Below are 14,288 nucleotides of genomic sequence, written 5' to 3'. Positions count from 1 at the left end.
CAAGCAGCCAGAAGGACACAGTTCAAATATCGGGGAGCTGCAGTCAGGATCACACAGGACTTAGCAGCAACTACATTGGAAGCTCATAGGGCTTGGAATACAATATATCGGAAGGCAAAAGAGCTTAGAATGCAGCCAAGAATGAACTACCCAGCAAGGCTGAATGTCCTCTTCCAGGGAAAAAGATGGACTTTCAATGAACCAGGGGAATTTCAAATGTTCCTGTTGGAATGGCCAGAGCTGAACAGAAGGTCTGATCTTCAGATACAGGACTCAGACTCGTAAAAAACAAAGGGAAGATGTGGATGTTGTGGGAGCTAGTGATGGGGAAGAAGCTATTGACCTGAGCAGTGACCATAAGACCAGAGAAAAAATGATCAATGACCGAATCGGTTATAAACCTCAGCCCAAACCCAGCAATCCTTCATCTCAGTTCGGAAGTTTTGAATTTTAGAATTTATAGATAAATTATCCTGTGGACCTGACTTTGAAAAAACAATGCAGAAGAGGCAAAAGTTAAAATACTACTTAGAGATTTGAGTGCTTGAAGGCTCTCAGAATATTTTGGCTTCATGAGATTCTAGTGAGACTTAGCTTCTTTATTCAGCAAAAATGTGAACTCTAGGTGGTGTCTGGAACATTTTCATCCTCCTCTCCAGAGAACTCATATTTTGTTTTTAAAAATAAAAACATCATAAAATGGAAAGTCTTTAATTGAACCAATTACCAATAAGTGGGAAATTAATGTTTTAGCCCCAAGAATTCAAGTGAATGTTGCTTCAGAGGATAAATAACTCTTCATTAGGAGCTATAATAACTGAAGTCTACTCTGTCATTTAGTAAGATACAGTATTTGGGTACCCTTGCTGGCTAAGTTATTTCATATTATTTGGATGAAAAGCTTAGTATCATCCTTTTCCTATCCAGTTTATTTTCTCTAGAAGTTATGGAAAAGTCCAGATATACTTCCCTTCAGGTTAGTATTTCTCCAAAGTTAATTTTCCCCACCTCCTTGGGAGAGTAAGTTTAGGGCAGGAGTCTTACATTCTTATACCTTCAAACTGGCTTTTTATCTTTAGTTTTTTCTTTTTTAAAAATTATGAAGCTAACAAAAATCAAAACAATTTTTCCTACATATATGGAATAGATTTAGAAAGGAATGTATACATGAAACTTTGAATTCCTTGTCGTTTTTTTAAGTATACGATAAGTAAAATTTCAAAGTCTTTTTGATCATTTATTATCTTGATTCCTTCTGTTATTATATTTTTTGTTTGTTTGGAAACCTTATCCCTAATCCCTTCTTCTCAAGTTCCTCCTCCAACCTTCAGTTGCAAAACAAAACAAAACAGAACAAAAACCAACCCTTGTAAGAAATATATAGTCAAGCAAAATAAATTCCTGCCTTGGCCAGAAAAAAAAAAAAAGATAACCGACAGGGGCAGCTAGGTGGCACATTGGATAAAGCACCGGCCCTGGAGTCAGGAGTACCTGGGTTCAAATCCAACTTCAAACATTTATTTATTACCTAGCTGTGTGGCCTTGGGCAAGCCACTTAACCCCATTTGCCTTGCAAAAAAACCTTAAAAAAAAGGAAAGAAAAAAAATAAATAAAAGATAACCGTCAAAAGGTTGTAGGAAAATTACTACTATTCTAGTAGTAAACTAGTCCACTCATTCAATGGAAAAACAATTTGGAATTGCGGAAGAAAGGTTATAATACTATTCATATACCCTTTGATATAGGTCACAAATATCCAAATTTTACCAAAATACTCATAGCTACACTTTTGAGGATAACAAAGACTGAGAAATTAAATGGATGACTGCTGATTAGAAGATAGTTAAACACATTTGACAGAAAATCACTATACTAGAAAAAAATTAACATGACTAATTCAGAGACAAGGGAAGACTTGTAAGAATGCAAAGTGAATTAAGTAGACAAGAAAATAATATACATAATGACTAACAATAAAAATGGAAATAATAAAACAAAACTGACCTCTGTTTAATCATAATGACCAAGAATAGCCTGAAAGAAGAGATACAAAAATACAACTATTTACTTTCAGAGAAATACGGCAATGCATATTTACTGTGCAATGCATATGTACTGATGTAATGAAGCATATAGGCAATATAATAACAATTTAAATGAAAATACTACAGAATTCAGATTATTGAAATATCTAAATTTGATCCAAGAGAAAAGAGGAGGAAACATATTTCCCCTCTCTTGGTAAGAGGAGGACAATAGATGTGGAAAGATGTATTAGTTGTGGTCATTTATTCTAGTTAGGTTTTGCCTCAATTTTTCTTTCTCTAAAGGAAGAATTTTTGGTAGGAAAGAGTTTTTAGAAAATGATTCTGAAGTATAAAAAAAAATTATTCAAGAAAAAATTATTACACACTTCCTTGCCTGCTTAAAAATATGTGATGTAACTGAAGATCACATAAAGATGGCTAAAGATCAGTATTATGAAAAGGAACTAATAAAGTGATTTATTAAAAGACCACTAAGGGGTTAGCTAGGTGGTGCAGTGGATACAGCACAGGCCCTGGAGCCAGTAGGACCTGAGTTCAAATCCGACCTTAGACAAATAATAATTACCTAGTTGTGTGACCTTGGACAAGTCACTTAGCCCCACTGCCTTAAATTTAAAAAAAAAGACCACTAAGATCATATTTATTTGCTTTTTATACAAAAGAGGGCAGCATCTGCTTTGTAATAAATGTGTGTTGCTGTCCACTATCAGCTATCATTTCCTAGTATATCAGCTGCAATGTCACCACCATTTGCTTTAACCTAGGAAGGTTGCCTAGGGAAACCAGATAAGCAATGTTCTCAGATCAGAAAGGTTAATTTTATAGAAAATTCTTAATAGACTCTGCACTAAGGAAGACTCTATTCTTCACTTGCTATTTTCTTTTTCATTGCTTCTAGATTCCTGTAACCAGACTTGGGAGGGAAAGAAGGAAAAAGGAAGAGAAGATAGAGATAGGAAAGGTTAGTATTTTCCTTTATGCTTTGAACTGAAAAGGAATCCATGATGTGGGCAAATTCCATTATATAATAAGGGATTCAGAATAATAGCTATTAACCACTATCAAATAGTCTATAACAACAGTTTTGTTAATTTGGTTATTATAACCAGAAATGTTTTTCCACAGTACAGCATAACTTTCCATAATGAAAGAATTACCTATAATCAAGTACCCTGACCTTATGTCACTTATATATATAGTGATAGAAGTTAAAGGAAGGCTCTTAGTACATAATTATACAGAAGATATAAATCAAGTAAATATTTGTAGAGTAAGATTTAAAATGAGCACTTAATTTGTGTAGAGTACTATGTGAGACACGTTGAATGGAAAACTATAAATAACATTCTATGTTCTCATGGAATTTTTCAGGTTGGGGAGGGGGTAAGGGGAGGCACAAACACAGAGAACATTATAATATACAATATTGTTTGTTTGGTTTTGGTTTTTTTTTGCAAGGCAATGGATTGGTGCTCTATCCACTATACCACGTAGCTGTCCATTCAAAAAAATGCAAAACACTGTCCTCCAAAACTTAATGTAACTAAGAAAGGAAATGACCGAATGGGGAAAACAATCTTTGCTATAAAATTTTTCCATAATATTTTGGTATCAAGACAGAGACAGACAGACACACACACACAAACCCTTTGCACACTAAAGCATGCTCACATGATTTTCTAATTTGAGGAATGGTTTTTTGAGCATGTGTTGTATACATGTATATGTGCAAATACACATATATACATATCTCTATGACCAAAAGTCATTCCTTAATAATCAAAATATAGGAGAAAACTTTAGTACTAAAAATACAAACTATTAATCTTTGAAAAAGTGATCCAAATCACTAATGACAGAAATTCAAAATAAAACAACCCTAAGACTTCACTTCACACCACACGAATTGGCAAAATGACAAAAATTAGAATAGTCAGTGTTGGAGGGGATTGTGTGAGGATAAGCATAGTGAAACTGTGAATCAGTGTAACCATTTTGGAAGGCAATATGGAATCATAGAAATGAAGTGACTATTCTTTGACCACTAATAGTTATGTATCCCAAGAAAATTACTAATAAATACAAAAGTCACCATATACACCAAAATATTTCTAGAAGCACTTTTTTGTGGTAATCAAGAAACAGAGACAAAATGGATGCCCATTGATTGGGGAATGTTTAAATAAACTATAATACGTGAATACAATAGAATATTATTGTTCTATAAGAAATGATTAACATCTTGAAAACAAAAGAAACATATTAAGACTTGCATGCAGAACTAAGAAAAAGAGTCAAGAAAATAATATACACAAAATTACAAATTACAAGCCTGGACCCAAAGAAGAAATATAAAAAGACATCTCCACCGTGTTTTTTTATAGAAGTAGAAGGTCCACGGAAATGAAACATATTTTCAGACTTTTTGATGATTTTGATGGGTTAGTTCTCCCCCCCTTCTTTTTTCTTTCTTAAAAAGTTTGTTGTCATATGGTTCTCTGGAAAGGAAATGAGGGTAGATTCTAGGATTTTGGTAATAACACATTATCATTAAAAATTGACTTTTGAAAAATTAAAAAGGGCATAAAACAAAGTGTTAAAATAAGATCAGCGGGGCGGCTAGGTGGCGCAGTGGATAGAGCACTGGCCCTGGAGTCAGGAGTACTTGAGTTCAAATCTAGTATCAGACAATTAATAATTACCTAGCTGTGTGGCCTTGGGCATGCCACTTAACTCCATTGTCTTGCAAAAAACCCCTAAAAACAAACCAAATAAGTAAATAAATACTTTAAGTAGGACAAAAATAAAGGATCTTTGAATAAAAAAAAAATAAAAAATAAATAAGATGAGGTCAGAGGCGGAAGATCAATATTATGTTGACTTTGGTGAAGAGGGAGAAAGGACATGTATGGCAATCAAATGTATTTTGGTTGACTAACAATGTACAATTACAACAAACTTCCTAGGCCCACCTGCCACCTTTCTTCCCCAAAATACTTAAAACAGTTCAAGACTCACAAAATAATACAAATTAATGAGAAAATGTATATAAAGATCAAAGGTGATTATGTGTGCATGCATAATAATCCCTCTTTTCCCTATAATTCTTTTTCATTTCCAACAAGTATGAAGAATGTAATATAGCCATCACAACAGGAGCTAGATGACACAAAGGACTGTGAGTTTAAATCTAGGCTCAGACACACTGGCAGTCTGACCCGACAACTTACTGGTCACAATTTCCTCATCTGTAAATTGGGGGTAATATTGTGGTGAAGAACAAATGAAATAACAAATGTTTAGAACACAGTACTGTGCACATAGTAAGCACCATATGTTATCCTTTTTTCCTCTGATAAAAAATTCATAATGAAAACTGACTTTATTAAAGGAAGCTAAAATATGGCAACTGACTGGCAAAACTGACATACTTAAATTTTATTCTGTACAAGCATAAAAAAGAGGCAAGGAGGCAGAAAGGGCAGGGAGTTGACTGGGAAGCCACCAAACACCAGGAAGAACCAGGTTCAAGCTTCACTTCTGACATAAAATGCCAAGTCTCTTAATCTCTCAATGTTCAAGGGAACTTTCTCAGACTAAAAAAATTACAAGACTTCCAAGCTGAATTAGCACAAGAATTTCCTCATCTTAAGAGCTCACAGGGTTATTTTAGAGCTTAAATGAGAAGGTACAGTCCAGAAGCAAAAAGAAAAGCAGCTGACATATCTGTGTGGGGCAGCTAGGTGATATAGGGCATATGGCTGGATCTAAGTCAAGACATCATTATCAGTTCAAAGTTGGCTTTAGATGATTATTAGAACTGGGCAAATCACCTAACCCTATTTGCCTCAGTTTCCTGATCTGTAAAATGAACGATTTCGCAAAGCACTACAGTAGCTCTGCCAAGAAAACCCCAAATGAAGAGTCAGACAGGACTGAAAGATGACTTTGGGCAGGTCACCTAAGTCCATGGGTCTCAAGCTCCTCAGAGTTAAAAAATTACAGGGTTGGTTGTCCTAAGACTGATTCTTAGGTTCCCTTGCAGGTCTAAAATCTATAATCCTTTATTAGCTATAATCACCATTTCTCTATATAAAAGAACGTGACAAAAAAGTTTTATCAACTAGTGACCAATCCCCCTGGTAATAATACTACTGGTCATGTTAAAAATCTCTCATCATCTCATCCTAGAAACTTAAAAAGGATTTAATATCTTGGCATCCACATTAAAAATACAAGAGACTGCACAGTGTTTCAAAGAGTCTCTTGTATATTAGATAAGGCAAAACCTAACATTTACCATTTTGTAACAGACTTATCCAAGTGCCTTTTTTTTTTTATAATTTTTGTTGTCAAAGGATAAAATAGCTTTATAAAGTTGTTAGTCAATCATTAACAATGAGATGAGTTTGGGGCAGCTAACAATGGATAGAGCACCAGCCCTGGAGTCAGGAGGACCTGAGTTCAAATCCACCCTCAAGACACTTGATAATTGCCTAGCTGTGTGACCTTGGGCAAGACCTTTAACCCCAATGCCTTTAATAAATTTTTTTTCTTAAAAAAGAGACAATTCACCAGATACATTTTTACTTAGTCATTTTAAATAACTGGAATTTATTCAGGTACAAAGGTGAATGCAAAAACAAATTATTTGTTTATTCTATAATAACTCATTCCTTAAGACAAACAATTTTAACTATACCTATTTGAATTGAATTGCTCCTCTAAAGTAGCTTTAGTTCTCAACTTGAAAAATTGTGCAATTACTTCTATTCATGTCATAACTAAAAATGAGAAAAATCATATCAAGAATTTCTAGCAAGATTTAACCTTTGTTGTCAAAGAAGGATTTACTCCATCAAAGCAAAACAAAGCAACTGCAGCTCAGTCTGTTAAGAGTTGCCTGGGGCACTGGATGGTTAAACGATCTACTCAGGGACCTAGTCAGTTATGGGTTTTGACTTGAAGACTGATTGAGGCTAGCTCTCTATCTACTATGCATGCCATACTGCCCTTCATCCAAAACAAAATCATCGACCTCTGCTGATAAAAAAAAAGGAGGAAATATTCTCCCTAAATAGAATACAATATAAATTCAATTTTCAAAATAATCACCAATCTGGTGGTAAAATAAGTTTTGCTCATTCTATGACTAGGGGAAGAGTTTATTACTATCAGGTGATGAAATCACAGAAAATAAACTGATTATATAAAATTGAAAGTTTTGCTCAAAAATATAACAATTAGAAGAGAAACAATCATGGGGGGGGAGAAATCTTGCATTACTTTTCTTTGTTAAAAGTCTCATATCTAAAATACCAATGAAATGATTCAAAACTTAAAAACTAAGAGCCAGGGGTAGCTAGGTGGTGCAGTGCATAGAGCACGGGCCCTGGAGTCAGGAGTATCTGAGTTCAAATCTGACCTCAGACACTTAATAATTACCTAGCTGTGTGGTCTTGAGCAAGCCACTTAACCCTATTTGCCTTGCAAAAAAACAAAACTAAGAGCAGTTCCCCAATAAATGGTCAAAAGATAAAAACAGGTGGTTTCAAGGGAAGAAATCCAATTAATAACTATAAGAAAAAAATGCTACAAATCACAAATAACTAGAAAAATAGATATTCAAGTAAGTGAGGTTCGACTTCACCCTCATCAGAGAAGCAAAGATGAGAAAGAAAAAATGACAATACAAAAGCAAATACTGAAGCACTAAAGCATCCTAGAAAGCAATTCATATTAACTTTTCCTGAAAGCCAAAAATTGGAAACTAAGGAGTTACTCTCCTATTGGGGAATGGCTAATCAAATTATGGTACATGCACATAATGAAATATACGATAAGAAATCACAAAACGGACAGTTTCAGAGGAAACTGGACAGACCTCTATGAACTGATGAAGAGTGAACTGAGAGGGCAATCTAAACATTAGAAAGATAATAGTTTGAAACTATGCTGAAAAATTACTAAACTATGCATATCCTTTGACTCAATATCACTACTAGGCCTACACCCCAAAAAGATCAAAGGAAAAGGACCCCAAAATAATAATTAAAGCAGTAGTTTTCATAATAACCAAAAACTTGAAACTAAAGGGGTATATCTACCCATTGGGAAATTTGTAAACAAATTATGATTTATGTATACACAGTTTTAGAGGAATATGAAAATACCTCAATGAACTAATAAAGAGTGAAGTGAATTGAATTAGAAGAACTTACATAATAATAACTTTAAAGAGAAAACTTTGAAAATGTTTAGAACTCTAATGTAGTAACGAATAACTACGAGTCCACAGAGCTGGCTATGAATCACAACCAACTATCTTCTGCTAGAGATGATAGACTTAACATCCAGAAGGAGACAAACATCTTTGACCAATGTAGGAATTTGTTTTAAGCTACGTGTAGTATCTGTGGGAATTTTTTAGAAAATTTTTAGCGTTCGGGGGCAGCTAGGTGGCGCAGTGGATAGAACACCGGCCCTGGAGTCAGGAGTACCAGAGTTCGAATTCGACCTCAGACACTTATTACCTAGCTGTGTGGCCCTGGGCAAGCCACTTAACCCCACTGCCTTGAAAAAAAAAAAAAAAAATATATATATATATATATATATATATATATATATATATATAAAACCTAAAAATTAAAAAAAAAAGAACATTTTTATTGTTCCATGGAGAGAGTGGAAGGAATAAAGAAGTCCCAAAAATGTTGGCTGTGTTAAAAAAAAAAATAGGGCCAGGAGAGAGTACCATTAGATCAAATTTTATTTTTCTGACCAACTTAAGAGGAGGAAGACTAAAGTTATTTATCCTGGCTGCGCAATGGATAAAGTACCGGCCTTGGAGTCAGGAGTACCTGGGTTCAAATCCGGTCTCAGACACTTAATAATTACCTGGCTGTGTGGCTGTGGGCAAGCCACTTAACCCCATTTGCCTTGCCAAAAAAACCCTAAAAAAAAATAAAAAATAAAAAATATTTACCCTGGCTGTTAATACTTGCACTCATTTGCTAGACTCATGAATTATTTTCTAAATGCTGGAACATAAGCAAACAGAGACAGCCTTAAAAAGGTGCTACTTTGTTTCAAGAGAAAGAAAAAAACAGCATTTGGCAAAAACCCTTTTTTTATACTTTTCAAAGTGGGAGATAATAGATACTGTTACTCCCCCGACCTGTAAAATGTAGTTGAGTAAGAAAAACTCAAGACGCTCATTTCATACTGGAAGCGAGATTCCTAGAAAAAAAGAAAGAGTACACTGATTCCTGGAGAGAAGCGGTGCAGCAGGCACGGCAGCAAGAAGCACAGCTCACCCACAGCTCGGTCTTCAACTTCCAAAAACTTTGCCGTCCAACACGGAAGTCAAAAGTTACCAAAAACGCTACAGAGCCCAAAGCCCCGAAGTGCCGCCGCGCAGAGATGGAACTTGTAGCGGCGCCCCCCCCCCCCCGCGCCCTTTAACCAGCCCGGCTTCCCGGGCGCGCCGGCGGGGTGCAGCCCAGGGCGCCCCGGGGAGGCCGCCCCCAGCGCACGCCGGCCGCCCGGCTCGGCGCGAGGGCAGGAGCCGGCCCCGGTGACCTTGGCCCCCCAAGGGCTCCCCTCCCACGTGCGGGGGCTCCGCTCCCGCGCCTCCGCCCCGCAGCTCCCTGCCCCGGCGCGGCGGGCGCAGCTCCCGTCCCCGCGGCGCCCCGCGAGCCCCCGCCCCGCGCCGCTCCCGGCGCCGGCCGAGGCGGCCCCCAGGGCCCCGGCGCCGGGCCGGCGGGGACGGGGCTCGGGGCTCCGGGGGCAGAGGGGCTGCCGAGAGGGTCCTGCGCCACGCCGCCGGGGCCCCCGGGGGGCCGGCGGGGCCGCGGCGGGCAGCCGGGCCAGGGGAGGGGGCGCGCCGGGGCCGGCGGGCGGCCCGGGGCCGGGGAGCGGGGCCGCGGCGCCCTCACCATCAGAACTTTGGCCGCGTTCTCCAGCTGAGCGATCACTTCTGGGGGCCCCAGCGCCGCCGCCATCATGGTCTCTCTTCAATGACGCGCCATGCGCTGCATTGTGGGAGCGGGCGCCGCGGCCGGCCAATCGCGGCGGGGGCCCGGCCGCCTCACGCGCGGCCGCCGCGGGCAGCGCCGCTCTCGCCTGCCGGGCCGGCGCCGGGGGCCGCGCGGGCTCGGGGCCGCCCCCCCCCCCCCGGGCCCACCTCCCGCGGGGGAGGCGCGGCCGCGACCCCCCAGTCCCGCGAGACCGCTGCGCCCGGGAGGCCGGGGAGGGGGAGGGGAGGACCCGCGGCGGGGCCGGCGCCTGCGGGCGCCCCGAAGGCAGGAGCGCGTGTCCCGCCGCAGCCCCCCGGGGCTCCCCCGCTTTTCCGAGGTCTCCGACGTCCCATTAGCGCCCCCCCCGCCCCCGGATGGCGTCACCGCGGGCTGGGGGAGCCCGCCCGGCTCCGTCTGCGCCCCTCTGTCCGCCTGGGGGCAGCGCGGCGCCCGCCTTTAGAGCCTTCGCGCCTTGAGGCCCGGACTGGCATCGTTGCCTCTTCCTGTCGCCTGCCCTCAGCACCAACCCCGCACTGAGCATCTCGTGGAGGTGGACCGATGCCCCAATCTCCTCCGCAACCTAAGGGGCTGGCTCCCCCTTAAACCCCGACTTAGCTGTGCCAGCACCCCTTTATTACTTCTGCTGCCCCTCGAGTCCCTCCTTTTATCCCGTGTCATCGTTGCTTTCCAAGCGGCGCCGCTGTAGTTTGTAAATGCTAACTTAAACAGAAGTAGGAAAAATTTAACTTTTCTAACAGCCTTCAACTTGCGGAATCCAATAAGTCCTATGAAGTTAGACATTCTGGATTTTTTTTCTTTCTAATTTGAGATTCCTGAAAGATCTTCTCATTGCCTCTCCACAAGAGCTGCTTTTTATTTCTAGTCAAACTAAGCACATCTCGTTTTTAAATGAATACATATGCAGGTAGTTTTCTTTTTATTTAATAAATTATGAAAACAAAGGTAGCTTACAAATTATGTCCTTCGTGCTACAAAGTTTGGTTGCATAGTTTCTATGATAAAGTAGTATACTCTGAGACATCTAATATTTAATGAGTGCTACATTGTTTCATGTTTGGCTTCAGTCATTCTGAAAGTGTTTTGTTTGCCTCATAGAAATACTTTGTAGGGAGATAAAAGGCGATCAAGTAGTTAATACATAGGTATCCCAAGTGATTTTTTTAAAACAGAATTTCAAAATAAATACCCATAGATTTGCATGAACTTACGCTGAATGAGATGAGCAGAACCAGAAAAACACTGTACACCCTAACAGTAACATGGGGGCAAATGATCAACCTTGATGGACTCACTCATTCCTTCACTGCAACAATCAGAGACAATTTGGGGCTGTCTCCAATGGAAAATAACATCTGTATCCAGAGAGAGAACTGTGGGGTTTGAACAAAGACCAAGGACTATTAACTTTAATTTAGGAAAAAAACCTTGTATCTTATTGTCTGATCTTGCAATTTCTTATACTTTATGTTTCTTCCTTAAGGATATGATTTCTCTCTCCTCACATTCAATTTGGATCAATGTATACTATGGAAACAATGTAAAGACTGGCAAATGGCCTTGGAGGAAAGGAAAGTAAGATTAGGGGAAAAATTGTAAAACTCAAAATAAGAATCTTTAAAAAAAAATAAACACCCATAATAAATTTGTTTTATGTAAAATGAACCTAAAAGTTCCTACCCTACTGACAAAATGTAATATTGCAGCATAGTTTATGAGAGGAAAGGAGACAGTATAGAAGAAAAGAGCCGCTAAAATCAGAAATTTGAGTCCTGACTCTACAACTCAATCAGCTGTGTGACCCTGGGTAAGTCATTTAACCTCTATACACATTTGCAAAACAGAAAAGTTACTTTTGGATACATTTCACAATACTGTTATAAATCAACAAGAATTTTATTAAGTACTTGCAATATGAAAAGACAACTAAACCAAGCATGGGAACACAATGACAAAAAAATAGAACAATTCCCATATTTAGGGAGTTCCATTCTGTCAAGGGAAATAAGAAAATACTATTTAAATACACTAAAATTACTATTTATAATCAGAAAAAGAATGGGAATAGAATTCTGAGAACCAGTGTAGAGTCAGGGAAATCCCTTAGGCACAAAGTCTAGGCACTCATAGGGTACCTGGAAAACAAGAGTTTGTGGAATCAGGAAATCATTATAAAAACATTACTACTACAACATACATTATGACAAACTGGATCCCAACCTCAACTCTTCCTCATCAAAAGTGTCGAACAAGACTCCTGGTTAATTATTACATCCAGAACATAGAAAATCTGAGAATTAAAAGGAAACTTGGGGGCAATTAGGTGTCGCGGTGGATAGGGCATCAGCCCTGTAGTCAAGAGGACCTGAGTTCAATGGTCTCAGACACCTAATAATTGACTAGCTGGGTGACCTTGGACAAGTCTTAACCCCATTTCCTTAAATAAAAATTTTCAGAAAAAGGAAACTCAGAAATCTGGTCCAGTATAAAAAGAACTAGAAATTCCCTCCTCTGCATTGTATCTGTCCCACTAAACCAAATGCCTCCCCAAAGAAGGAGCACATTCTGTTTTTGAAAAACTGAGTAATAGACATCTTTACTTGTACTATGCTCAAAATTGCCTCTTTGTAACTTCTACCTATTACAAGTTCTGTTCCTATGACCAAGCAGCTCTTCTACTGACAATCTTTTGGACAATTATCTCCATACCAAACAATTCTTTTGACTGATTTTCAGATGACATGGTTTCAAAGTTCCATCCTTATTCCTTCACTGTCCCTTTCTATTCTCTGACTCAGTCCAGTTTATCAATAAACTAATAGAAATCACTTGATGTCTTTATATCCTCAACAAACCACAGTGCTTAGCACATTAATAGATAATAAATATTTGCTGGTCAAATGATGTAAATTTCCTTTTATAAACAACTTTAGTTGAATGCATTCTTTAGAATATTGAATATGGATCCACTTGATACTGCTTTTCATCAGTGAAGATTGATGCCCCCATAACTTTAATAATTTTATGAGTTTTATTTTTTAAAAAATTCAGTAATAAACCTCTCAAAACTTAGCTGAACCAATACTGGACAGTCTTTTGCCCTGCTCACACTCACTTTCTAGCTCACATTCACTTTCCAGTTTGCCTTGGTCTGTGACTGGTGCCCATCCTTCAGATTCATGTCTGTGGCAAGGTCTTCAGTTAAAACTTCATTTTACTGTCTAACACTTTGATGGAATAGAATTAAAACATTATTTGGGCAATCCCCCTATAATATTCTTCAAACTAATACTATTTGAAGAAGCAATGAAAAAATAGGTAAAGTGAGCTTTACCCAGAAAAATATAGGATATTTAGTCATTACATATTACTCATGAGTATTTTAAAAAGACCACCATGAATATCATTTCAGCTTCTCATTAATATTATATTCTGAAGACAAAATGGTAGAGAAATTCTACAAATTAAATCAACAATCATTTAATTTATGGTGAGTGCAAGGAAAAGTTGGGAAAAGTTAAGAAATATGGGAAAGTTTGGTTCAAGAAAAATGAAAAAGGGCAAAGAATTACAATTTTAAAAAGTCATTCCAGAACTCTGTCCTCTGCCCCTGGAACAGGACTATGGGGGATCTGAACACATTCAGATCCTGATCGCAGTCTAGGCCCCCCCATAGAACAGCAGGTGCCCCCTCTACCTCAGCCCCATGGCAGAGGGGGGCACATATGGTCACTCACAGACCAGGAGGGAGGACAGAGCCTCACACACTGAGACCCTTGTGGGAGTGTCTCAAAAGCTTAGGAAGCACCCCCAAACCAGGCTCAGGCTGGGAAAATGAGCAAGCAGAGAAACAAGAAGAACACTGTTGAGAAATATTTGCATATGAGCCCAGGAAGGATCAAAATACTCAGTCTGAAGATGAGGATGCACAAGCTCCTGCATCTAAAGACTCCAAGAAAAACAGAAATGGGGCTCAGGCTATGACAGAGCTCAAAAAAGACTTTGAAAATCAAATGAGGGAGTTAGAAGAAAACCTGGGAAAAGAAATGAGAGAGATGCAGGAAAAACATGAAAATGAAGTCAGCAGCCTAGTCAAGGAGATCCAAAAAAATGCTGAAGAAAATAGCATGCTAAAAACCAGCTTAGGTCAAATGGATAAAACAGTTCAAAAAGTTGAGGAGAAGAATGCTTTAAAAAACAAAA

General features: G+C 39.1%; 1 protein-coding gene across 1 annotated transcript in view; it reads right to left on the bottom strand.

Annotated features, from left to right (window-relative positions):
• XPO4 (exportin 4) overlaps window positions 1-10,099 on the bottom strand; it is a 145,101-nt gene extending 135,002 nt beyond the window's left edge. Inside the window, exon 1 of the mRNA XM_074216233.1 lies at window positions 9,987-10,099. Within this exon, the coding sequence (XP_074072334.1) occupies window positions 9,987-10,055 (69 nt within the window). The 5' untranslated portion in view covers window positions 10,056-10,099. The remainder of the gene's footprint in view (window positions 1-9,986) is intronic.
• Between the last annotated feature and the right edge of the window lie 4,189 nt (window positions 10,100-14,288).

The sequence above is a fragment of the Macrotis lagotis genome, chromosome 1, assembly GCF_037893015.1.
Source record: "Macrotis lagotis isolate mMagLag1 chromosome 1, bilby.v1.9.chrom.fasta, whole genome shotgun sequence".
Classification (NCBI taxonomy): Eukaryota; Metazoa; Chordata; class Mammalia; order Peramelemorphia; family Peramelidae; genus Macrotis; species Macrotis lagotis.
The sequence above is the reverse complement of the archived record's forward strand: the minus strand, read 5'-3'. Positions and strand labels throughout refer to the sequence as shown.